The 26,214-nt window shown below is 40.8% G+C and overlaps 1 protein-coding gene across 1 annotated transcript in view; it reads right to left on the bottom strand.

The window, feature by feature from the left end:
• POC1A (POC1 centriolar protein A) overlaps positions 1-25,346 on the bottom strand; it is a gene marked incomplete at its 3' end in the record, with an annotated part of 28,673 nt that extends 3,327 nt beyond the window's left edge. The window contains exons 1-6 of the mRNA XM_009704260.1: positions 25,267-25,346; positions 21,986-22,157; positions 18,613-18,792; positions 17,511-17,618; positions 16,048-16,163; positions 10,593-10,726 (exon numbers count right to left, since the gene is read on the bottom strand). Of these exons, the coding sequence (XP_009702562.1) occupies positions 10,593-10,726; positions 16,048-16,163; positions 17,511-17,618; positions 18,613-18,792; positions 21,986-22,146 (699 nt within the window). The remainder of the gene's footprint in view (positions 1-10,592; positions 10,727-16,047; positions 16,164-17,510; positions 17,619-18,612; positions 18,793-21,985; positions 22,158-25,266) is intronic.
• Positions 25,347-26,214: the final 868 nt, after the last annotated feature.

Here is a 26,214-nt window from a genome sequence, read left to right as displayed (position 1 = left end):
TTTGACATCAGCAATCTAAAGGCAAAATTTAAAAAGCTATAATCGGTCAGGTAAGTGGGCCACAACATGCTAAGCTCACTGGCCATTTCACACATTTTTGCCCCCAGTTTAATATACTCACTTTTCAATATTCATGGTATTAGGTCAGAGACAAGAACAAACCAAGTTTTACAGCTTCAAGCTTTTCCTTGTTCACTCTCAATATTGTCTTTCTTCCCTTTAGAATTAGAAATGTCTAAAACTCCTGTTTGTTTATTAAAAGTAGTGAAACTGTTGAGCTTTGTTAAACACAGCCTTCAATTAGCCACGTCACAGAAAGGTTTAAAGTAGGAGATTTAAGCACACAGATACACACAGAGCAGCACCAAAAGGCACATTGAGAAAGATTGTCAGACAAACTGCCCCCCACTACTGATAATTTTAAGCATTCACAAATCATGAACCATGTCCCATAAAAAGCGAAGTTTTTTAAAACAAATTTGAGGAATGATTAATCCACCTTTCAGGCTTCCGTTGCCAAGCCGTCACAATCCACGCTTTCTAAGCTCCTCCTCACACCATACCAGAACCATGAAAGGAAAATGCACTAAGCCAAGATTTTCACATAATCATAGAACTCCAGGGACCAGAACTTGAAACATTACCCAGAATATTCAAGACACTGACACAACAAGACAGCAAATTTCACAGACCACTGTGTGCACCAGATTCACCATGGAAAATAGTATCTTCTCTCCACATGCTTTCCCAACAGTCTTTCTTTGAAAATGCATAACTGACACTAAGGGACAGCATAAAACACATGACCGATGATAAAAATAGCCAACAGGTAGGGCTACAGGCAACAAGTGAAAGAATCAGTTCTATCACAAAGGAAAAGGTGGGGAGAGTTTGGTTAGTTTTGTTTGGGTTTATTTTGGTTTTTTGTTGTTTGTGGTTCCCCCCCCCCCCCCCCCTCCCAGTCATCACGTGCTCCCTTATATATATTTCTAGGCTATTCCATACAAACTGCTCACTGCAGAAGACCCAAGGCCTCAAGTTCTTGCTTACTCCACCATGACATAACTTCAAAACATGCTTGACCAGCTATCAAAGCAATCAATTTGCATGAATTAATTTGGCCAAGGTTAGAAGCATTTTAAGTCACGAAATCTGTACAAGCAGAATAACTGAATGCATAAGCTTCACTATTCAGAGCAGAATCCAATTACTCGTATTATTTGAGACCCGGCAGTCAAGAAGCCCATAGGGTTTTCAGCACAGGAGAAAGAAAAAGCCAACGCTACCTGAGGAGCACTGGTAAGAAGAACAGCTCACTGAACGGCAGACACAGCAGCATCAGCAGAATATACTGTATTTGTACATTAGCTTCTATTTACTGTATTCTCTAGTTCTATCTAGAGTTTTGCAGGAGGCAACTATTCTCTTTGGATACCAACTAGCAGGACAAAGTCAACGCAGGGAGGACATCCAAAGGCATCAGAAACAAGACAGAATCACTGCTTCACATCCCCTTACGTGTGGGGGCATGTGGCCAAGCAACGACAGAGGCTTCAAACCAAACAGGCACCTGCAGCAACACAGGAGAACGCAAGCAGCAGGTATGAACTCCTTACAATACCATCATTTACCATTTTTAAGCTACACTCTAATGATCTATGCAGGTTTGTGTTAGCTGTCAGGTTTTTAAATGAAGAATAGAAGGCTGACTTAAACTGCTTTTCTCTTAGTAGTTTTACAGAAGAAGTGCCAGAGTTTATGCATCCAGGATCATCTTTGTACAGCACAGGCACTTGCATTTTGAAGAAGCCTTGCTCTTAAGTCAGTTCTGAGAGACTTTAAATGGTGCTGGCTGCTAAAGCACTGCTTGAGTAAAACCATGCATTTCACACCACGCATCTATTTTAATAGATTTTCAGCCTTTCAGAAAGCACAGAGGAGGATGCGCATGGAAAGGATAAGGCAGGCACTCTGAGATGCAGTTAAACAGAGCTGGGAAATTCTTATGTGTGTTCAAGCACAGGCACAACAGACAAACTGTTGTACTAAGAATAAACAGCAGAGAACCCAGATAGTGAATTTTTATGTCAGCTGCTGAACACATTACTTTGCAGACTGTCCTAAGCCTGAGCTTTTACCTAAGTTGAAATGGTCAGAGGCAGGAACGAGCATTTCCAGAGGCTACCTATGGCCAAGTTTGCTGGTGAAAGCCAGCTGAACTACTGACAGTTGGGAAAAAAAAACCCAAGAAAAATCCCACAAAGCAGAATAAAAAAAAACCACCACCAAACCACAAAGCAAAATCACAACCAGAAAAGCCACAACCACCACCAGAAAACTCCACCATACAAACATACACCTCCTGACAGAAGCAGAGTTATCCTCTTTCAAGTAAGATCACATATCTCAGAAGGCAAGTAAGAAGCTTCTCCTCACACTGTATTAAGGTGTAAGTACAGACTATTCTATTAAGAGTTCATATCTTCCCAGTGGGCATCACGTGGAAATCTCACATCCAGTTTGTTTCTGGATTCCCTTCTTTCTCTCCCTTGTAAAAGTGAGCTCATCATTGTAAATCCTGAAGGTAGACAAATACCCAAAGATTGCATTTGGGATAAGCACCCAACTCTCACTGCAACCTGTGTCCCACAGTCCTGCGTGCTTTCAAACACGCTGGCACAAGGCTATGCCAGCAAAACTAGTCTTGCTGTGGTCACTCCCAGAGTGAAGAGTTTTAGCTTCCTTAAAACACATCAAGGTATTTCCATATTATCATTTCACCTGCAGTGATTTCAAAAGGTTTTGAGGTCTTCTAATAGCAAGATCTCACTCGAGACATCTTGCCAGAAATTACCTACTAGCAGTAATTTCAAAAATGCATGCACAGTCATTAGTGTGACTAAGCTTGTTCAACTAACACAGCAATAAATAGTGCAGACACTTCAAGCCAAAGGCACTGCCATCAATCCGCTGAGACACAGTGCGTTTCTGCCTTCTACTCCCACCCACCTTCCTCAGCAGTTCAGCCCTCCAGTCACACTGTCAGAAATGGAGACTCTCTAAAGGAAACGCAAAAGCGAAAGACAAATAAGCAGTAAGAAAGGGCATAAACAAGTACATGGCCAGAAAACTGCAGTGGTGAATATTGCTCAAAGATAACAGAGCTGAGGATACAGAAGCTGTACTCTGACTGCAACAAACCAGAGCTGTGAGTGCGGAAAAAAACTTTCAAGACATTAAGACAAAGTGTTCAGGAACAAGCATAAGGGAGGAATACTGAGAGGAGCAATGTTTCAGACTGAAATACTTAGACTGATAGATATAATTTTGTATTTGGACAAAATTTAGCGCAATACAAATCACATCAAAACAGTCAATGAACTGACTCCAAAGTCATAGCATTCTGAAGGAAAAAAGAAGTTCAACAGAACATATTCTTCCCAAAATAGAAAATTATATCAAAGACTGAATGTGCCTTTATAAATTGAAAGAAGGGGAACAAACAAGTCTATAGACACAACATCCTCTACAGATTTGTTGACATAAATTCAGTGGAAAGTATTTTTGCTACATACACTTACAGCACTCTTCCCAGATACAACAGGTTTGCTATAGCAACATACAAATAATAGTTTGCCAAATACTCTCACAATTTACTACAAATACACAAAACAAAAATAAAAAGCTCCCCTTGTCAGTGATTAGACACAGCCTAACTCCCATTTGTTCCAGGTAAGCATGGCAGAGATCCAAAAGATTTCTGATGCAGTCCTGGACAATAGGTACATGGTTGGAGACTGAAGAATCCAAATTTTCTTTCAGATTTTTTCCCCCTCTTTAAACTTACTGTTTGCATTAAAGTGCCAAAAAGGAGCAATTGCATATTCTTCTATACAAGTTGTAGGGAGAATTTTAAGTTTATTTCCCATGCAACTAGAACATGTGGGATGCAGCAACCTTCTAAAGGATCACTTTATTCCTCTTTCTGTAGCAGGATACAAATGCCCTTCTATTAGTACTCCCTGGGGGTTCAGAAGTTCCAGTTCCGCATCCTCATTGTGGTAGCTGCTGCACACAAGCTGTTAGCACCCATCCCCAAATTCCTACAGCTTCTTGCCTTAAACAGCAAGCAGCAGAAAGGAGGAATTGGACAATGAGATATACCAAGTCAGCGGTAAGGAACATTTCTATTTAGTCCTCAGCAGGCCAACAACATAAGGACTGTTGAGCTTTTGTGCATGTCACATAGTTTGAAATTATAACAATAATTTTGGTGATACTGGGAGAGAGCTACAGAAAGTTTGAGGGAAAGTACAGAAGAGAGCAAAAAGTCATCCATTGGAAATGCTGAGTGGGAAGAATATTGCCACTAATCAGTAGTCAACTCATCTGCTCTAGTGAAAGAGGAGTACACCAGGCAGGGTGGAGATAAGCCCCAGAGAGTCTTGAAAAGGACAAATCGCTCACGCTCTGGGTGTGGCAAAGAAACTGGAAACAAAAAGGAAGCCATACAGAAGTAACGATAACAGGATCAAACCTAGTCCTTTGCAGCAGTGTTCCCAATGAACAAGATTTGGTGAGGTCAGATAGCCATGCCATGGTAGCTGAAACACTAGGTGACATCCACTTCTAGCTGCACATGTAGGCAAGAAGGGTGATGCACAGCATGTTACACAATCTAATTTAAATGCAGACTATCCCCCAGAGATAGACGTTACACCTTCTCCCGGTTTTTCCTCTTCCTACAGGAGGCAGCTAGCGATCACAAGACCTTTACTGCCCTAGCAATTCACAGGTTGATCTGCTTACACAAACATTATGTGTGGCCTTAGAAAAAGATGTTCAGAACTATTCTGAATGGGTTGAATGCATTCATCGGCTAGAGATGGGATCGGAAGCCAGGACACAGATTACAACACTGAATGAGTGACTGGCAGGATGCTAATAGCATCAGGGACAATTGACACAGGGTTGACAAGAGACAACAGGAATAGCATCCCTGAACACAAAGCTTTCAGAGGTGTAGCTAAAGATAGATCTCTCTGAAATAAATACTTCAGAGAAAGGCCGAGAGTTTAGTTTGGAGAAATGGAAATACGCCCAGAGCAAACAGTCATACCTGCATGCAGACAGCAGATAAATGTGTACCATCTATAAATAATAAGCAGACGATCACAGAGAAAGCCCTTTTGAACACCATTTACTCCCCATTAGAACTGCTGGAGGACAGAAGGCACACGATTTCAAGAACAGCAGGGCCAACACCAACAGTCAATTCAAGTCAAGAGAGGCCAGACCTGCAAGCTTCAGCTAGGAACAGAGCTAACATTTTGGCTTCAGCATAACAGAAGAAACAAGAGCCAGGCTGGAGAGGGTCCAGAAATAAACTAGAGGAGAGTAGTTTAATGATGTACAGTCTGCACAATGAAAGGAGAGGCAGAGAGGAAGGTAGCTGGAGAGACAAGTGGGGTCAAGGATGCCAGCAGATTTTTTTTTCTTTCTTTTTTAAATCCTGGGTGAAACTAATGCATACCAGAGAAAAGCAAGGTAAGAGAGTAAGGGAGGTGCCAAGAGCTGGAACAAGGCATATCTAGAAGATGCAAATAGTTGAATTAGAGCTTCCTGTTCCGCTGCCCACAAAAGGAGATGCAGAAGCGGGACAATATGAGCCAGTACATTCAGTCAAACTCTTCTGGAATAGATTAACGAGTGCAAAGAGAAAAAGGAGATACAATTGGTGACGAGGTCTGAGAAGCAAATCCAGCAGCAAGCAGCACACTGGGATCCCAGGCATAGGATCATCAGTTCAAGGCATAAAAGAAATAATAATAAACAGAGCAGTCACTGCCACTGTTCAGTGCCTTCAACTGTTTTGTTGCACAGGAGAAGAGGGCGAGTCACACTTGGACAGACGGACATTGAAATTACAGAGGGTAGAGGAGCAAAAGATGCAAAGATTAAGTGATCAAGACAATTAGGAAAACATCAAGAGCAGGTAAGAAACTTGATAAATGCACTCAAGTGCCAAACAACAGAGGGCCCAAGACAAGATATTGGACGTCATGTGTCTTTCACCTATCATTTGGTTTCAGTAGCAACGTAGCGAAGAGAGTTCAGTGAAGATCAATTCAAATTAATAGATCTTTTGGTAAGGCAGGAGCATCGAGCCTGTATCCCAGGATCAATGATGAACCTGCAGCAAGGAAACCCACAGCTATGAAGATCTATTCAATTTCAGCAGAAAAGGTGAAAGAAAATAGCAGGATACTTAGTAGGAGAAGAGAGCTGAATTCAGAGAAGACAACAGAAGCAGGAACAAACACAAGGGGCAAGACAGGTGACAAAGTTTACACACACTTGTTTCACCATCTGGTACAGGATGCAGCACATATCCTGCAGAAGAAGCATCAGACAGGAAAATCCAAATCTTAGAGATAAGAGCTGGGAGGGGGGAAAGCTATGAAAGCCATGGATATTTGTTGTCTTTTTTACAAACACAGATACCTCAAAGACAATGTGGAAAGGAGAAAAGGTGTCAGCACAGGTACAACACACTGGCAAATCAAGAGGTGCAGGACAGAGCTGAGTATTGTCCTCAAATAAGGATGGAGTGAAAAACATGGGGACTGTGGAAAGAATCCACATCTCCAATGGTCAGGACAAGAAAATGTTTAGATAAAAAGGGCAAATTCCTAGAAACTGAGTAGTGAGGGTGGTAATACAATGGAGAGGGAAAGGGAACCAAGGAGAAAAACACAGGGGAAAGAGATGTTTTCACGCAGAACACCTCCGACAAGAAGTCGCAACGATTCTCAGTTCACTGAGCTTTGAAAAATTCCCTAACTGCCAAGCCTGCACCTTCATTCGTGTCAGGGAGTAAGGGTTACAGGTAACATAGGGAAAATTTATACTGGCACCTTATAACTGAATCTTCAGTAGCTTTTTAATTTCTGAAAGCTTCAGTTTAAAGAAAAAAAATATAGAGTGGAAAAATAGAGCATTCACATTTCCTTTCAATACTCGGAAACACTAATATAAAGTCAATTGCTTGTTGTTTGCAACACACCTTTCTCTCCCTTTGTCGGTCCAGTTCTGTGCAGCCCTGAGATGTCCTCACATACTTCAAAGAGGGCTAGGCCTGCACAGATGTTTAATGCCACCTAGATAGACCTGGCAGCAGACAGTAAAGGAGTACATTTGTTCCCTGTGCACCTGCTCAGAAGATCTTGCTCTTTAGTCACTCAGCAAAGCAGAGAGCACTTATGCCACCCAGGTAGGTAGAACGCAGCTACTTCATGGTTCAAGTCAAGGTTGCTTGGAGAATCTTAACTTTGCATTTTCTGTCTTCCTATTTATAAACATAACCACACAGATGTTTTCTAAATATTTACTGAGAACTTCTATTCCACTAAAGCAGTCAGTCTGGAAGCACTCTAATCAAATCACCCAAAAGGGCAGACAAGCACTGTGTATACACCTCCTCTTCTCTAGCAACTCTCTGGAGGTGACTTACAGGCCCCAAAACATTCTGTTCCTCAATGATGATTCAGTACCAGAGGTGGACCTACATACCAACCCGCTGTCTCATCTGTATGGAATTAGGCAAGAGTGCTTCACAGCTTGAAGCACTCCAGAATTAAAATATGCAGCACAATACAGAACGACATTTTGCAGCTGCAAGATGTCAGCTCCAAGCTGCAAACTCCTGTCTCTAACAATCCTTCTGCTACAAGGGGGCCAGCTACATTACAATTAAAGACAGCAATGTAAACTTGGCAATCCTCCCTATGTAAACTACAGCTAATCAGCTGCTAACAAATTCCTGGCACTCCAGCAGTTGCGTCAAAGTATGTCTAAAGGACCTTAAGTTTCCCTGCCGCCCCCCCCCCCTCAAGTGTCCCCTTGCATGCAGCCTTCCCAGAATACCATAACAGCAGTCAGTTATCAGAGTAGGAACAAAGTCTCAACCAGCATATTCACCCACATAAAGTCACAACTCAAGAATGTCTTCAGAACAGGCTGTTCCTTCAGTGACTAACCTATAGCCCTCACTTAAAAAGGCAAATCTACTTAATGACCAAAAAATCCACACCCACTTCATTTTTAGCTACTTGGAGATACTGGCAGAAATCACAGTGAGAACAGAGGAAGAAAAGAAATTTTAAAAAGCCCTCAGTATTAAGTAGCCTGAGTTTATCTATGAGCAGAGTAGGCTACAGAAGCATCTAGTGCAGGAATCCACTCCAGCAGCTTCTGTGGAAAGCAGGGCCTGTTGTCATTGCCAATTGTTTATTGTGAATGATGCACAGGTTATCATATACTTTTAGTGGAAAAGTAAGGTAAGGTATCTGTTAAATAAGCTATTAAAAGAGCCAACCCACAACAATACAGTACATGCCAGCACAGTCCTAGCCAGCCAGGGCTATGCTAGGACTGGTTCCACAGCCATCTTGGTGCAGTACCCTTAAAGACGACCAGAAAGCACTACCAGCCACTTTTATACTTCTACTTGTTTCCAAACTGAAGGAGGTGTAATCCCACAATGGCAACTACCTTTCATAGAATGGCTTGGTTGGAAGGGACCTTAGAGATCACCTAGTTCCAACTCCTCTGCCATGGGCAGCGACACCTTCCACCAGACCAGGCTGCTCCAAGCCCCATCCAACCTGGCCTTGAACACTTCCAGGGATGGGGGCACCAACCACTTCTCTGGTCAACCTGTTCCAGTGCCTCACCACCCTCATGGTAAAGAATTTCTTCCTGATATCCAATCTAAATCTTCCCTCTTCCAGTTTAAAGCCATTGCCCCTTGTCCTATCCCTCCACGCCCTTGTAAAATCTCCCTCCCCAGCTTTCTTGTGGACCCTTTTAGGTACTGGAAGACTGCTCTAAGGTCTCCCCAGAGCCTTCTCTTCTCCAGGCTGAACAACCCCAACTCTCTCAGCCTGTCCTCACAGGAGTGGTGCTCCAGCCCTTGGATCATCTTCGTGACTCTCCTCTGGACTGAGCTGTCCCAATGTCAAAGCATTCTCCTAGTCATCTAACTGGCACTGGAAGAGTGGCAGACATCCTACTGATCTGAAACAGTGCGGGGGGGAGGGGGGGAATATGGAGCTTTAACTCTACTTCTGAACAGATGATTCACAAACCAACTCTTTTTTGTGCCACTGGACTGTGAGGAGCAGCCTACAGCTCAGAAAGGAGGAAAATGGAAAGCAAGTTCAGCTTCCCATTGAAAAATAACCAGGCACATGCCTTCCAAAGGGAAGGGTGAAAGGTGTAAAGATCCACTGTCCCTCCACACTTACCCTTTTATAGAAAGCTACCTCCTAAGAGCTCACTTGGCAAATTAATACAAAAGACAAATATGAAAACAAGATTAAGACAAGTTAGAAGCTTTGCAGACCCTATCTGATAGGAGTATCCACTTAGTTCAGTTTTCAAAGTAAGGAAGTTTTATGCAGTCAGGGTTTACATGTTAGGATAACCAGCATTTGTTATCTTCTCCCCATTCTTTTCCACATTTGAACCCTTCAGTTGGTTTTAATCAGATCTTTCCATGAAGCAGTGCTTTAAGTATGAGGTTGTCCTATTTTTCCATTAATATTACAAAAAAGGAAAAAGTTTATTAATACACAGCAAAAGAGGAGTTACAGAACAAACTTGACCTTTTTAGACATCCGACAGGGCAGTCACTAAACAAAGCCACAAGAAGTCAGAATTCTGCAGCTTACGCAGCTACTATTATTGCCCAGAACCATCTCCACTACCCCCAACAGCTTCAGGCTGTGATTTTCCCCAGCTAGTTTTGATGCTTTGACTCAGCCCCCATTTTAAGAGACAGACAAGTGGGTTAAGAATTTCTGTTCTCATTGTCCCTCTGGAAAGGGAACCTTTAAAGCAGGTCTACTTTTTCATTTCTTTGAGCCCCACTCAGCATGGACAATTAAATTAGTCTATTTATTTTCATTTAACATTTAAAAAGAGAGCTCCAAGCATTCATATAATTAACCTTACAAGCAACACATCCAGCAGCATAATACTAATAAGCCAATCAGTTAAACTTAACCAACCAGCAGCATTTATCACCTTCAATTATTTAATTCAGTCCATTAACAAAATGGAAACATGTTCCCAAATCACATCCCAAAATAGATTTCCTCCATTTTACCACTACTATCCTTAAGTCTCCTGTCAGGTGAATAGACTTTATTTTCACAACACTTATGTCAGGGAGCCAAGTGTTATTTGCACCACTCCAGAGAGTGAGACAGAGCTGTGGTACAGAGACTCGGGATTAGGGTCTAGAATGCAACTGACTCTGTCTCTTAGGTCTTAGACTTGCATTCTCAATACTGGAGCTCCCTTTTTGTCTTGCTTCCTCATCCTCTCCATTCTTGCCTTACCTCCTTCCCTCCCCATAGGCCTTTCCTTCAAAACAGTGATGATCTCAAAGATTATCAGTACTATCATTGTAATTTTATGCAGGGAAGTTTTCAAGACTTTTGGCTGTGAAGAACAAAAGGCTCAAGCACAGATTTTCCCAGTTTGTTACAGGTTTGTACATTACTGTATGAAAGGTTTTGCCTCACCTGGTGACCATGAAGAGTATACAGAAGTCTTCCTTCTAGCAAGTCCAGAATTTTAAGAGTTGAATCATTGGAAGCAGTAACCAGATAGTTTCCAGAGGGGTGAAAGGAAAGACTGTTTACCACAGCACTGTGCACTAAGGATGGAAAAAATGTATATAACAGTCACTGAGACCAGTTTACATAAGCCCAAGGCAAAAGAATAAAATAAAGCACAAGCACATTCCAGTTTTCTGTTATAAAGTTTAACAAGAAAATTATCATGGGGGAAATGTTCCACAAAAACTTTTCAAAGCACTGGAGAACGAGGACAGTACTCAATTCCTGTAGAAATAGGCACTACTTTATTGAAAGGAAAAAGTAAACTTTGCCAATTATTCTGGAAGATATAAAGCTACAAGAGCTTCCAGCGTAACCCCAAAATGCAACTATATGCACAAGTGAGCTATATGACTCAGAGCTGGACAGTGACCTATTTTACTACCATGGAGTCGCTGTTCTTCCTCCCAAATCATTCTAGAATAAAATCTATATGCTAGTACATTAAGGAGAAGACTCGAATTGTGATGAAAGACAAACTCAAAGTTGGCATTGCACAGGTTCTTTTGGTTTACTACCCAACTCTAACCTAAACTGGGTTTAAGAGAAACTAGGAAAGAAGAACCAGCAACTTGAAAATAGTCCAGTATTATTTCTTCAGACATCCAATTTGTCTCACCAAAAAATTTAAAACAACTATGAATAGACAAACTACCAAGAGTGTGCCCTTCCAATAAAGCAATCCTTCCTGCATGCAGACGAAACCTAAGAGTTATTTTGAAAAGAACCAAAGAAAATGCTCTAGGAAAAGTCAAACTACACTTAAGTTTGCTGTAAAATTAAACATCTACCTAATGTAGGGCTTTTTTTTCTCCTCCCCAAACTTTTACAAAACAAGCTATTGAACATTTATTTATGAGAACATGCAGTACTTTACATATGCACAGCTTTCTGAACGTCTGTGACATTACAGGATATTAAGACTATGCTTGAAGAGGGTTTTAACTATCCAATTATTCTTAATTATACTGTGTGCCCTCCAGATGTTCTTGTATCTCGAATCTACTACTACTAATACATCCCCCTCAACTAAATTTATATTCCCTTGAGAGTCTACTGTGCATTTCAAAACCAAACTGCATGTTAAAAAAACCCTCAAAACACAATTTTAATGACACTAGAACCAAATATTATTTCCTTGCAGATATGGATTTGAAGCAGAAATTTGAAATAACCTTGTTCAATTGTAAAACAGAATGCATCTAACTTTTGAAACTCTAAGGAACACCAACCACCTCAGCTTAAGTTCTGAGAACATAACTCCTCTTGACCTGGGCTATTAAAAAAAACACAGAAGAAAACTTTAACTCAACACAGGTAACTTCTAAACAGGTATTCCTGTTGGTGAATACTGCCTCTATCACACAGCTAGATCATCCTTTACCCCCCCAGCCCTGTATTACACTATGTAGGAGAAAAAGTCTATGTAGAGTTTTTCCTCCTGAAAGACTGCTAAATACAGCTCTCCTTTGAAAAATTTATTGAGTGATTTGTAATATTCCTCATCCCATTAGCATCTATATTCAGATAAAGGCAAACATATTTTGTCAATTAAGGCAAGTCCTGAAAGGAATCGCACCAGAAACAGACGAAGTTAATGATGTATCCTTCAAGTTCCAGAGAGTGAATAAAGTATTTCCAGTTTCACCAAAACACCTTTTCATAAAGGAAAGAAGTCACACAGACTGTGGCAGTTGTAAGCAGTTGCAGCTTCTGTGCCTAAGGAGTTATTGGCTGTCATAAGCTCAGAGAAAACTTCATCTCTCCTCTGTCAAACCAGCTCATACCTCCCACAACTCCATTCACACCACCTCTCCAAAAACGTGCCAACATGTCCTGCAACCTCACTTGATTTCATGCTGTAAACAATAAATCCGGTGCAGCACAAGGTGGCATCTCCCAGCGATTTGTCGTTACATGCCTACCCTTCTGTCAGCCAAGCCCTAGAAAAATAACAGCCAGTTAAGGGACTTATACTGGGGGGTTAACAACTGAAAATGAGTCATGCCAGGCTATAGAGTGACTGAACATACCTGTCCCAACCATGACAATACTACTTTTATGTAATTAGTGAATGCAACAACTTAGTAGCCACCATGGAGAAGACAAATTAGGATGAACATGACACAGCCACAGTCCTTAGCGACCAGATAACCACCATCCCGCCCCATCTGAACTATATAAAAGTACCAACTGCTCTTTTTAAACAGCAAATATAAAAAAGGTTAGAGCTGGTTCCATAGGCCTGCAACAAAAGTGCCCCTCACACAAGTTTGCACAGGGAAAAAGTATCAGGCAATAAACATTGGCCATTTTCGTATGGGGATGATCTGCTGTACAAAAAAGTTAGCGCCAAGTAGAGGACAGAATAAAGCATCTGTCTGTTCTCCTGTACAGTAAACACGACCAGAGCATACTTCACTTTCCAAAAAACCCCACACACCACACATCATACAAAAGGTTTTGCAGTTTGCTCTCTACTTCCAACTTTTGTTTACAAAAAATCACAGTTGTAACAAGTCCTGGCAACTAGAGCAACACTGCTAAAAGACTAATCAGTTTTGAAAAACCACCCAACTCTAACACACAAGAGTCTGTGGCAGGGCTACTTATCTATTAACTCCACGATGCAACTCAATCTTTAAAATGGATTCCCTTGAAATTAGGCACAGTAGGCACATCCTGAAGGCAGCGATGCCCTCTAGCGAGGCTGAGATGGCAGCTTCGCATGGGAGAGCCACAACACTAAACCCCATTTAGCCAAAAGGCACATGTATAAACCCTTGGAAAAGCAGGGCTTACAAACACATCTCCAGACCATGTTACAAATGCAGCAGTTTGTGGTCACAGGTGCATGAAGTGACTGCATACCGCTATCACTGCAATTTTAGGTTTGACTTTTATGACTATTTATAGCTCAAAGTTTAATACACAGTTAGGATTTACACAGTAGCTGTTAAAAATAACACTTGTAACAGGAAAAGATCGCTTCAATAGCAAGGGTGTCCGAGTAAAATGACATTCAGTAAGGGTGGGATACAGGGGCAATATATAATTCCAAGACAAAAAATAAACCTGGCAGCCAAACCTAAACCACACTAGATTTGGACAATTTAATAGCAGTAAGTGGAAAGAAGAAAGAAATGATTTTTGAGCCAAGATATAGTGTGGCTGGAAACACACACTGCAGATCTTGCCACTGTTGAAAAGCTGACAGAGTAGGTTAAACGACAATTTGACACTGTTCAAGTATTTAAACACACTACCTATTTTAGCAACAAGACTTCAGAAAGGCATTTGTAAGTTTTGATACGGGTCACAAGTTAACAATACTTATTACAACAGAGAATCACACTTCAGTATTCATTGTTGTAATTGTACCAGCTCAATACTGATGAATTGGAACAAGACATCAAAAAGTTTGATTTCCATTCGACTTTGTTAACTGTCAGAGAACTGACAGTTCTTATTCCATAAGAATAACTGAAGAAAAAAAATAAATCGCGTTATATTACAAGTTCAAGGAGTTCAGGCAGGTTTACAGTTGAAAAAGAGTTCAAAGAGTGCTTGACTTGACTACACAGGGAGAATACACTTGAGAAGACCACCCCACAAATCAGGAATAAAACAGCACAGGAGCAGGAAGCTGATGCTAGAAATAAGCAATATGATTTTTTTTCTCTACCCAAGAAAAAAAAAAAAGCCCTGTTCCAATGATAGCAGCGCCACCATCAGTGCTTAATAGTCAGACCAGATGATCATAATAGCGTTTCCACCTATACGCGAAGTGCAAAAGATCAGCCCTCTGTATTCAGCAGAATTACGAAAGCATTCCAAAGTTTGCAGACTGTTTCTACTCTGCAGCAACTTCTTTTCAGGGAGCTTTTATTTACTTTTTTATGGAACCCAAAGGACTTTCATAATCTTAATAGCTTCTCTGCAGACAATCTGCATTTGCCTCAAGATGAGTAACTCCCATTGCTCTTATCTACCAGAAGAGGTGTAGCCTTTCACTGGTTGCTGTGAAGGAAGACAAATCAAAGGACTCTGCTCCATAAACATCGCTACACTTTCTCTGCCTTTCTATATGAAGGGAAACTAGAGAATTTGTATTGAGAGGCTGCAAATTCTTTCATCGCCTTGCGAGTAAAGGGATAGACAGTCAGAAGCACCTTAAAAAACAATTCTAGTTACATAAAGCCAGGAGGACCAACAGCTTTAATTAAGAACTCAATTTTTGCCTCTTAACTTGCAAAGTTAGCAAGAATCAACTGCAAGCTATTTTACTACTCTGTCTTTTCTGTCTGGCATTCAGGCCGGGTTGTGAGGTTGTCACAATCGGAACTGACAGTATCTGATGTGGATGGCAGAAAGAATAATACACCAAGCTCCAGCCTCGTATCTCTGATCTGCTTTACTAGCATGGCAGAAGCAGTCTTCATGAAAAGCTAACAAAATTAAGTTTAATAAGCTATCTGTACTGGAAACAGTGCTTGAGAACACATGGATTTACAAAGTACTACAGCAGCCCTAAAAATTTTTAATAGGGAAGGAAAGAAAAGCCACATTTAGGTTCAAAAAACTAATTTGTACAAAACAGGACAATCAAACTCAGAAGAAGCCTGTAGGGATGGGAAAGGACCATTTTCCCATCCAGTTCTACCAAACGGCAACACTAATGAGTTCGACAAGAACAGGTAATGGGAGGAGATGCCATCTGGAAGATAAAGGAAAAAAAAAGATTTAGACTCCTAAATATAAAAGCTAGCTATTCCCAGGACAAGCCAACCTGGATAAGTCATAACAAGGTCAAAGCTAATTCTGGAAGCTGAAAGCCAAACGGATACTGGAGAAGGATCTGTAAACATGGATCATGGTACAGAATTACAACTGGTTGATTTTCATTTTCCTCTTTTGTTATCTTTTCCTAATTTTCCTCGTGCAGAACTTAACCTTTTGCTTTGCTAGAATACATCTGACTCCTATAGGCTTATTCAGAGGCAAAGGTCACGTGCTTTTTACTGCACATCATCTCCTCAAGAACAGTGAATGAGCCAAGTGGCATTGCAGATAACATACCTGTAACACTGGACAGCTTCCACATTGGGGCTTTTTTGCCTTTTGATGGTGGGCAGAGGAAGAGAAATCAGACCAGAGGCATTTCTCACCAGTATGTGAGAATCAGTCTTGGAGTTAACAAAGCAAAGCATGATGTTTTGGTGAAAAAAGTCTTCCACTGGCAGGCCTAACCCAGTGCCTTTCTGGAAGAGCAGCAGGTGATGGAGAAACAATCCTAGGACTTCAGAGCAATTCATATCAATACATGGAAAGGTCCAACTTTCCTAAGATCTTAACTTGCCTTGATAATGTTGAAGAAGTCTATTCATCCTAACGTCCCACACCTTCACTGTGTTATCTGTACCAGCCGCAGCAATGCACGTACCGCTGGGATGAAAATCCACATGATTCACAAACCTGTAAATTGCAGTTAAATCCAATTGTTTATATTCAACTCTTGCTAAAGATCAAAAAGGTCTTTTCAAGAAGGGAAGCTACATAGTGATGCAGGAAAGGAAGAGATAACCTGAAAATTTATACTGCTGAATTTCTCTTAAAGACTGTGCTTATACCCCAAGTAGACTGCGGGATTATATCTAAGCATACCTTCTTCAACGTTTTGCACTACAGATACAAGCCTCCTGAAATCTGATGGATCCTACTGTCACAACAACATTTTCAACTGTTCACTTAATGTTTGCATAATATATGTCTTCTATTAAATTAACAGGATTTCTAGAGTGGTGTGTAGAAGACTGAATAGATTTTTTTCTTCTATTATGCTTAACTAATTTTAAGACGGAACTTACTGAATTTGCACCTGAAATCATATGTTGCCACTTGGAAGGTAGCGAGGCTGAGACTAAATTCCTTTCTGGACCTGTATGCAATACATTTTTATTTTGAACACACAAGTACACTAAAACCTTCAGAATCTTCACTGAATAGCATCTTGTAACTCCTTACCCAATCCACGCAAGAAGTTGGATAAAATTAATTATCTTTTGAGTATTCTTGTAACAAATGCTGATGGAGTTGAGATATTTCAATAGGTTGTTTGGACAAGTTATATTCTTAAGAGCACGGGAAAAACTAAAGTTGTCTGAATTTGTCTTAATATCATTGTATATTACCTGGAAAGAACATAACTTTGTACTTAAAAATTCAACGCAGCAAGACGTTACAAAGACTACAGTCTCAATTCTCTAAGGAGTTGGTTTGTGTTTTTGGACAAACTTTTGCTGTGGCTCAATATTCTTCACGAAAAAAAATCCCAATTCAACCACTTTTTCTCAGTACAAAGTGGGTTTTGGAATAACCTTGTTATTCAAAAATTTGAGGATGAAACAAAGCATGCACGTACCAATCCGCCAGTACACTTCTGCTTTTTAATTTACCTCAACTCAGAGCAAAATAAAAGAGCTTAACATAGCTAGACAAAGAAATAAAGAATTTAAGCATCTCCAAAAACAAATAAGCATAAAGAAATTAAGGTTTGACATATTGGACAGTTATTGAAATATAACCTTCAAGATTCCAATCTGGAGAAGTCATAAAAAGGTCAAAGCAACACTGGAAGCTCTTTTTGCATCTCGTTCTCCGCTGGCCGCTTTTGTAATAGGTGCTAATGATTTTTAAGAGGTAGAAATGATTGCCAGGACAAAGACATCTGACTGCAGTCACAAAACCAGGCCAACATTCACCAAGCATCCCTATTTCAGAAATCGCAAGAAGGCCGGTCCTTGCGCACCGCCAGGTACTTACCCCCCGTGCTCACAGAAGGAGTGTATACATTCTCTGCTGGTTTTATCCCACAGTTTGACAGTTTTATCATCGCTGGCTGACACTATCAGTCGTCCATCAGGAGAGAATCTAAGATAAAAGTTACAGCAATTAAGAAATGCCCCCAAACATACCCAACCCCCAAAGGGCATAGGGTCAGCTGGATTTAGCTAGCTGTCAATGTATGTTGGTAAACACTCCCCACTCTTCAAGAAGTCACACTGGCATCAGTGAGATTAAAAATCCAACCACTATAAGTTGGGGTGGGGAAAGCAAGCCATAAGTCCTCAAACTATCCCTAATTCCACAAACACATAAAATAACCCTCAGGGAAGTCTTGAGTCTGACTTAAGATCTCCTGTCCTACTTGTTTCAATTTAAGCATGCCTCAAGTTGTTTCTCTACCCTGATTCAAAACAATTCCTACCTTTCACAAGCATTTTACAGGATCAGGACTTGAGTTCCTAACTAGAGAACATCATCATACAGAATGTTTTTCCAGTATTTCTGCTCTACTGTGGGCATTCATAGTACTACTAGCCACCGCCATCAGCACTTTCAAGAACTATAATGAACTTCTCACCTACAGATAAACTATGGCTTTATCCTACATGCATATGTACATAAAAACTCATCAGAACAACTGAAAACCAAATCTGAGACAGTTATCAGGAAAAAGTGTTTTTATTATGGCAGCACTTTCAGCATTTTGGAAGGAGCACACGTGATCATTTTAAACTAGAGACACGAGAAGTCTAAAAGTAACTAAGCTGAAATAACAATATAAATATCTCATCTTGCTTCTGTTAGCAACTTAAAGATGCAGAAGTCTCCATAACAGGTAAAAGCAAAAACACAGAACAAACCACTAAGCAGGAAAGCCTCTGCTTGATAAAGATCATCGAAGAAACAAAGCGGGTACACAGTTATTATCCAAAGGGATCTCTCTGCAGGTTAGCAATATATTTCAGCCACTAGACACACTTGAATCATCCTGAATAGAAATGTGTTACACAAGACTATGATACTCAGTCATTGCTTTGAGGGATAAATCCCCATCTCTTTGTCAGAAAGCCGTACTTACCTGGCACAGCGAACCCAGTTTATGTGTTGACTAAGTGAGAATAGAAACTTCTGCCTGTGAACTGTCCACACTTTGACTGTTTTGTCATCAGAAGCTGTAACTAAGGACTGCCCATCGCTGGAGAAATGAACACTTCTTACAGTTCCCGTATGAGCCTTGAACACGGTAGATTCTCCTTTGCTACACAGAAGGAAAGAGCACTTTAAAACTGCACAACAGGGCAGCAAAGACATTATGTACTTGAAAACATAAAGCTTCTGTATGCTGAGCAGTGCTATTAGCCATCACTTCTATGGGAACTGTATGCAATTAGGAATAAAATGCTGATCAGCCCTAACCAAACTCATGCTTCATGAGCTATACAGAATATATAGCTAAAACCAGTTGTTCTGGTTCAATACTGGAGCCCAACCCAACAGGAAACAACCCATGTTTCCTATAAAGAGGCAAAAATGCTATTGTTAATTCCTGCAACCATTTAAAATAACATATGCGGAAACATCAATATAGAAGAAGATGCTGGGATTCTGTACTGTTACCAGGTTCTTTGCTGCAAGGCAGGCAAGGAGGGAGGTAAGTGTTTTCACAGTTCATCTAGACTGAGCCAAGCAGGCAACTACCTCACAACTGTTCCTGTAATGGCCTGTACTCCAGCCGAACACTTCCGATGCAGCACCACACAAGAAATATCACAACTGAATTCAGCACGCCTGATGTTGTACAACTTTGAGAAAGCTACCATTAACTCAGCCAGTCAAGACAAAAGACAAAGTATTGTTATTCTTCTTTACCCATCATTTCCAAATAAGTGCAAGAGGCATTCTTCTAGCAAATAAACACAAGGCGTATTTAGAGATCCAAACTGCAACATATTTAGAGGTCCAGCAGGTATATGGGACTCTTGGTCCAAAACACAGCTCCAGCATGTGCTGTACTACCAGAAGCTCCATAGTCACAGACAGAAGAGAACAACAGAAACGCATGGTGGTTTGGTCCCTGCTCCATTAGGATTTAACCAGCTTTATTCTGAGGCTGAGGACTACTAAAACTGTAAAGGCCAAAAAAAAAAATAATATATATGTATACTGCATACCTTCCAGTAATATTCCCTCCCTCCTCAGAAAAGGTCAGACCTGCCTATTTCTATTTAATCCTTTATCTGCCAGAAGGCAAGGAACAGTAAAGGTTACTTCTGAGGAAAGTTTTCTTTCTCTCCAAAACCACAGGATATCCCCAAGTCTGATAAAAACTCATGCAGAAACATGAAATGACAAAATTCTGTCAGCATGGCTTATAAAAAACAAATCCCAAAGACAGAAATTCACACACCAGGGTAGCATTAACTCCATCAGTAACATATCATCCTTGAAAGGGACTGCAAGTTTTCAGATTCTATGGAAATAAAGTCCTGGTCGACAGACTATGGTGCAGCTTCTCCCTCCCCTTTTAATGACAGTGCAAAGTTGGCAAGCTGAAGGTCTCAAACCTGACCCACATAAACACTTTTTTTGTTGCTATATTTAGAGAAGGTAAATTGACAAAGAATACTAAATAAATACAGATTAAAGGTGCCATGCACCAAGGTATTCACAACCAGCATAACAATGGCAACTCCTTTTCCGACACGACAGCCATAGGTGCGGTTTAGACAAGAGCTCATGTGCTTAAGCAACCAAGACAGAATCACAACACAGGTTCAGTTTTCTCATCACGTCCCATTCCTTTCTTAAAATGTGTATGTTAGCTTCTGAGAAATCTAACAAGTTTGTGCTGTAATTTATTTTCAGCATTCCGTGTTAGCAGCACAGCTCTGGAGACAGCAAAATGATACTGCCAGTCTCTTTCTTTATATGAGATTGAGCAGCAGCAAGGTTAAATTTTAGCCATAATCCACCTTGTGCCCTTTAATACTATATATGCTAACACGTCATTGTGATCATTCTTTTCAGGAAAGTTTATTTAAACTGAAATAATTCTAATTTAAACTACAATCCGTAAATTTTAGTTCTATTTCACTATAAATTAAGTTATTCAAAAGCACTTTTATCGCAAATTTTTAAAAGTCACTTTCAGAACCTATCAGTTCATGGCAGAGATCACTTACAGTTTAATAGATCATCAAATAAAGTTTCCAATGGGTAATCATAACCCCAAGAACTCAAAAATAAACAACTAGAAATGCTTTCTCCAGGTTCCTGAAGCGACATGTTTATTTTAAAGTTGGGGTATGGTTTTCATGTGGGTTTGGTTTTTTGTTTGTTGGGGTTTTTTGTTTGTTTTTTGGGGTTTTGCTGTGGTTTTTTTTTAAAATCCCTTTTATTTGTCACCACAATCCTCAGGTCTGCTTCTAGACACAATCCTTTAGTCTTTGATAGCAGCAGTTTATAAGCTCACAAGCAAAGGAACTTCCAATGCCTTTTTATATGCCTGTCCATTCAGAAAAAAACAACTCTGCTGTTTAGTGTGGGAACCAAGAGACCAGATGAAACACTGGCAGTCTCTATTCTGCATCTTGGCTGCAGAAAGCTTCTCATTACTTGTAGCAAGATTAAGTCTTCAAGCAGAAGTTCCTCAGCATTCTCATGTTTGTATTGGATTTCAATTAAGTGTTCCTTGCTGAAGGCATATCACTTAAAACAATGTGTCGTAGAGTAAAACAATAGAAGTTGAGGTCTCTCAGCCAATGATTGCCAAGGACTTGACAAGTATTCATGAGTTTAAGCAACCAAACCCTCTACTCAAAAATGGAAACTTCGTAATTAGGCTAAGGTATTCAAAGTAAACTTTTGTTAATCATATGCAAGCTCACAAAAAAGTCAATACATAATTCAAAGCAGTCTTTTATCTTAGTAATATACCATCTTTTACTATCAGTGGTACACAGAGTTACTGTTTTAGACCAAGAAATAAATGTACCTAACCGCTGTGTGGACTACAGTAAGCATGCAAGCTAGTAACCTCCACCCTGCTCGCAGAATAGGTATCTCCATCACTAAACCTCAACTTGTGTTTCAGCATCTTGCTTAACACTGGCAGAGAAGCAAAGGACCGATTTGCCAGGAGGAAAGAGACTGGGGGAGAAAGAGGAAGGAAAATCCAACAGCTCACCACCGCTAAGTTACATCAGTGACTTGTTATATTAGCATAGGAAGTTAATATCGACTTTACGCTTTGCAAGGAATTTTAGTTTTGTTTCCAATGCAATTTCAAGACCAAATTACCTCTCCTGTTAGAATTGTTACATAGCACCGTTCTTCTTTCTTTCAAACAGATCCCAGTCCCATAGCTGGAGAACTGCTATCAAGAAGCAAAGTAGAAATCCCAAACCATGGTTAACACATAAAAAGAGAGACAAAAGGGAATAGATACTTACACACTGGGAACCCATAAACGGACTGTTTTGTCTCTAGAGCCTGAAGCTATCAGGTGACCAGAAGGTGAAAACTGAACACACATCACCGCATCTTTGTGGCCCACAAAGCGGTAGGCTCTCATCTGAGGCCTCATACTCCAGATCATCAGGCATGAATCCATTGAGCCACTTGCTGAAATAAAAAGGAAAAAACCACACAAAACCAAACTTGCATTAGTTCTTCTCCAATTACACTGAACCTACATTTCACACTCAGTTCACCATCACAGCTTCCAGCAACCTCAAGCACATTGTCCTTGAAGCTTCACCAATGCATTGCATACTGCATATTTCATTAGTAACTGAAACGAAACAAAGTCAGTCATGCATTGGCTTGGACTGACAATTTACCTCCCAGAGTCAGGTCATGCAACAGCTGCAGAGGCAAAAGCCACACAAGCTACAAAACTTCTTCCAAATAAATACACACTAAGGAAACACATAGAAGGTCTGTGCATGAAGGTTCTCTCATCACTTTTTTACTGGGAATCAGAAGCAGCTATCAGCTGCAGCAGGTTAAATATCAAGTAACACACTACAGATTAAGTAGAGAAGCCCTGTGAGTTGGTGACTTAAAGGCAACCCAGCTACATCTCTCCAACACTTCCCTGTTGTTGCAAAATGTTGATCAAAGTCAGCTCAGCAGTTCTTAACAATATATGAAAAATACAAGCTTGCAACGCGATTAGAGCAGCATTCAGTTTGCTATTAGCAGGAAGGGTCAGCAGGACCTGATAGTAGTCATGAGAGGCTTTAAGGAACTATGGATGGAGATGGGGTCCCTCCATCTACTCATGCCCACTCTTCCATTCACGCCTACTTCTATACTTACCTGTGGGAATAAAAAACAACTGACCAAAAACCACCACAACTTGTCTTCACTCTTGGGCTTCTAAGAAAGGGGTGGAAGAGGGAAAAGGTATGCTCCAAAGACGAGAAGGAAGAGAAGGGGCTGGATGGAGACCCCAGGGGGGCAAAGACTCCATTTTCAGGAAGGTGGCCATTCCCTGGAACAGATGCTGCTTTTTCAAGATCTCCCTCAGCAGCAAGAGCAAAGGGTCCCTTGCACAGAAGGCAGAATTCAGGTGCACATGCAACATCCATTGAAAGCACAACTGACAACTCATCTCCATGACACTGAACTTTATGCAAGCTATATCCCTGACAGGAGCCATATCAGTGCCTGCCAAGAATACCACGCAACAGGTTTCCCAAATGAAAGAGTAAATTCCACTTCAGTCTGAAACTCCCCTGCCCAGGTCCCATCATCAACTTAGTGCAGTGAAAACCGAAGAGCTGCTCATCCCCTAAAGCCCACCCTACTGTGTGAAGTCTGTAGCACTGGGACCCTAGTGACTCGTAAAAGAGCAAACATGCCCACAGCAACTTAAAGTCTCAAACAATGACAGTCAAAATACCCCTTCAAATCAATGTTAATGCCTAAGTAACAGAAAACTTTGTAGATTTTCCACAGACAAATACAGAGTATACACAACTTAGACTGCCAACAAACCCAAGCTGCATCTGGGTATCTCTACCCAAGTGCCAAGTGGGGCATATCTCCAGGGAGATCTTAAGACGTTCCTAAAAAAAAAAGCAGTTTGATGGTAGGTTCTGACATGGCAGTATCATAATTACAAGATTTCAGTTCATTAGCGTTATGGCAAAATACCAAACAGATTTTGCTGGAAATGTCCTTCTACTTCACAGTCATCTCAACACAAAAAACAATAGTCATCTCTTCCTGCTATTGATTTGGGATTAATATATGCCCATTTCAAACAGGATCATTTATTATGCAGGTCCCCCAAGGGGAAACAAAAAAACCTTACAAACTTGTCAGTTCAATTGTTTTTGTTTGGTTTTATATTTCATAAAGAGAACACCTTTCCTTAGGGATATTAAAATTTAAGGGGAGACAACTGTGTAAAAGTAGATTGAGCACACAGCCTAGCGTCAAGAGATTTAAACGTTAGTCGTAACTACACTAAGTCATTGTCTGGCAAGGATATTAAGTTGCAATATCTCAGCTTCCCCAGGGCTGATGTTAAAAAACTTTAAGGAAAATAATGCTCTAACACCTCAATAAAGTACTTCAGTATGATACTGCTTATATGTCACTTGTTGGCAATAACTATTATCCTTACTGGACTGGGCAAGCAATCTAATGGAATAAAAGAGTCTTCTAGGTTTGGTTGTTTTATTTGAGGGGTGGGGGAAGAATGGGGAAAAAACTTTACAATCTCATAAGAGTCAAGTACATATGACTGACCCAACAGTACCTAAAAAATTCTTAGGATTTGTTCCTTTTCTTAGCTGATCTCATTTACTAAATATCAAGAGTAACTATTTCACTGTTCAGACAGAGGCAGCAAAGGCCCCCATACTACTTCTGAAAGGACACTCAAAAGCAATGGCAAATTACATTCAGAGCACCCTTGCTAAACAGAGGTCTGCACTGATTGGATAAAGTTTTAGGGATACACAAAGAGAATCACAGACCAGAGTGAACTCGTGCTCTGCAATCAAAGATGCAGGAAGTGGAAAAAGATAGCAGACAACAATAAAAACAGCAGCAGGGAGAGAGGGGGTCCAAGAAGTTTGATTCATTTTCATTTCCTTGCAGCTTCCAGAGTGTTGTGTCGGTTGTAAGACCCAGAACAGGACTATTACCTGCTAGACTGCTGCATTTCCATTTACTCATGCCTACTGCGCCCACAGCCTAACAGTTATATTGCTTTGGTTTGCGGAGAAGATGAGGCAACATCCACCATGCCACATAGACTTCACAAAGAGCCAAAACCCCTCCTGGTTCCTACTCAATGTACACACACTGGGCTACCAAAGAGCAATTAGGACATAAGCCTTAGCATAAGCACATGCAGCTGTCTAAAGGGGAGAAATAGAAGATGGAGAAGAAAAAGTAAGGTTTTACTTTAAGTTGACTGCATGGTAAAGCCACAGATGTGAAGTGATTAGCAACAGTAGATGTCCCTAAAGCTCTAGCAGGATGCACATAACCTGCCACCCCTATGGTTCAACAACAGCTTCTTTTTTGTTTTCGTTTGGGTTTTTTTCCAAAGCACATAGAAATGTTCATCCTCAAATTCTCCAGAATCTCTTCATCATGAGAACAAATTCTTTCCTCTTGTAGAGGTCAGTACCTCCACTGCTCCCTTCATTTTACTAAAGCAAAGAAACTCTTTATCATCTGGCCATCAAAACACAAAGAGACAATTTACCCAATTGTTTCTTATTGAGACTGAAGTCCACGCTAGTGACAGCATCTCTGTGGCCTTTGAAGTGTCTCTCCAGGGATGGATCTTCCTAGAAGAAAATAATGTTCAGACACTATAGATTAAGAACCATCTTTGCACAATAAAACATTTTATTTCTATGACAAGTGAACCAAGCCACATATACATCCCACAAAAGCCAGGTAGAAATAAAAACATCATGCAACACAAAATGTTGATTTCACATATATCAACAAATTTTAAAGGAGGTAAATTGTCAAAGATGATAAGCCCCTGGATCTTCGGTGACTTGCATGAATCATTCATGCATTTTTACAACATGCTGCTGGCACAGAGATCCCAAAGGTGACTTTGGAACAGACCAGCCATATCAATGACCCCCTGAGCAAGCAGTCAACTTTGCTCTGACAGCTCCTCATCTCAGCCTAGGTGTAGCCAAGAGGCCATTGTTTGCACAGGAGAGACAAATTTGCAAGTCTTAACACACCTGTTGAAACAGACAGGTAGAATCAGAACTTCAGCAAAACAGACTGACCCACTACCCTTCCCCTATATCTGGGGAACACAGCACATCCCTACACAGCAGCTTGTCAGGAAAGTTTAAAAAAAAAAAAAAAAAAAGAGAAAAAGCCACACTCTAAAAGAACCATTACAAGAGGTTGTAACACTTGAAAATTGTCCAGACTTCAGAACAGGCTGATCAGTCTTTGATCCCTGCTCTCATACACACACCCTCTGCCTCCCTGGCAACCCCCACCACGGCCTGCTCCCCTCAGGAATTGCCCGCAGCCCCAGCCTGCTCAAATAAGCACCCAGACTCAGAAGAACTGGGCTGGCCTCCCCCTACAACACCCAGCATCAGCCCTCCCCAGATCCAGAATTCCCCTCACCTGCACCAGCGATCCCCCCCGCCCCCGGCAGCCTAGAGGTGCT

Source organism: Cariama cristata, unplaced genomic scaffold, assembly GCF_000690535.1.
Source record: "Cariama cristata isolate BGI_N322 unplaced genomic scaffold, ASM69053v1 scaffold43210, whole genome shotgun sequence".
In the NCBI taxonomy this organism is placed as follows: Eukaryota; Metazoa; Chordata; class Aves; order Cariamiformes; family Cariamidae; genus Cariama; species Cariama cristata.
The sequence above is the reverse complement of the archived record's forward strand: the minus strand, read 5'-3'. Positions and strand labels throughout refer to the sequence as shown.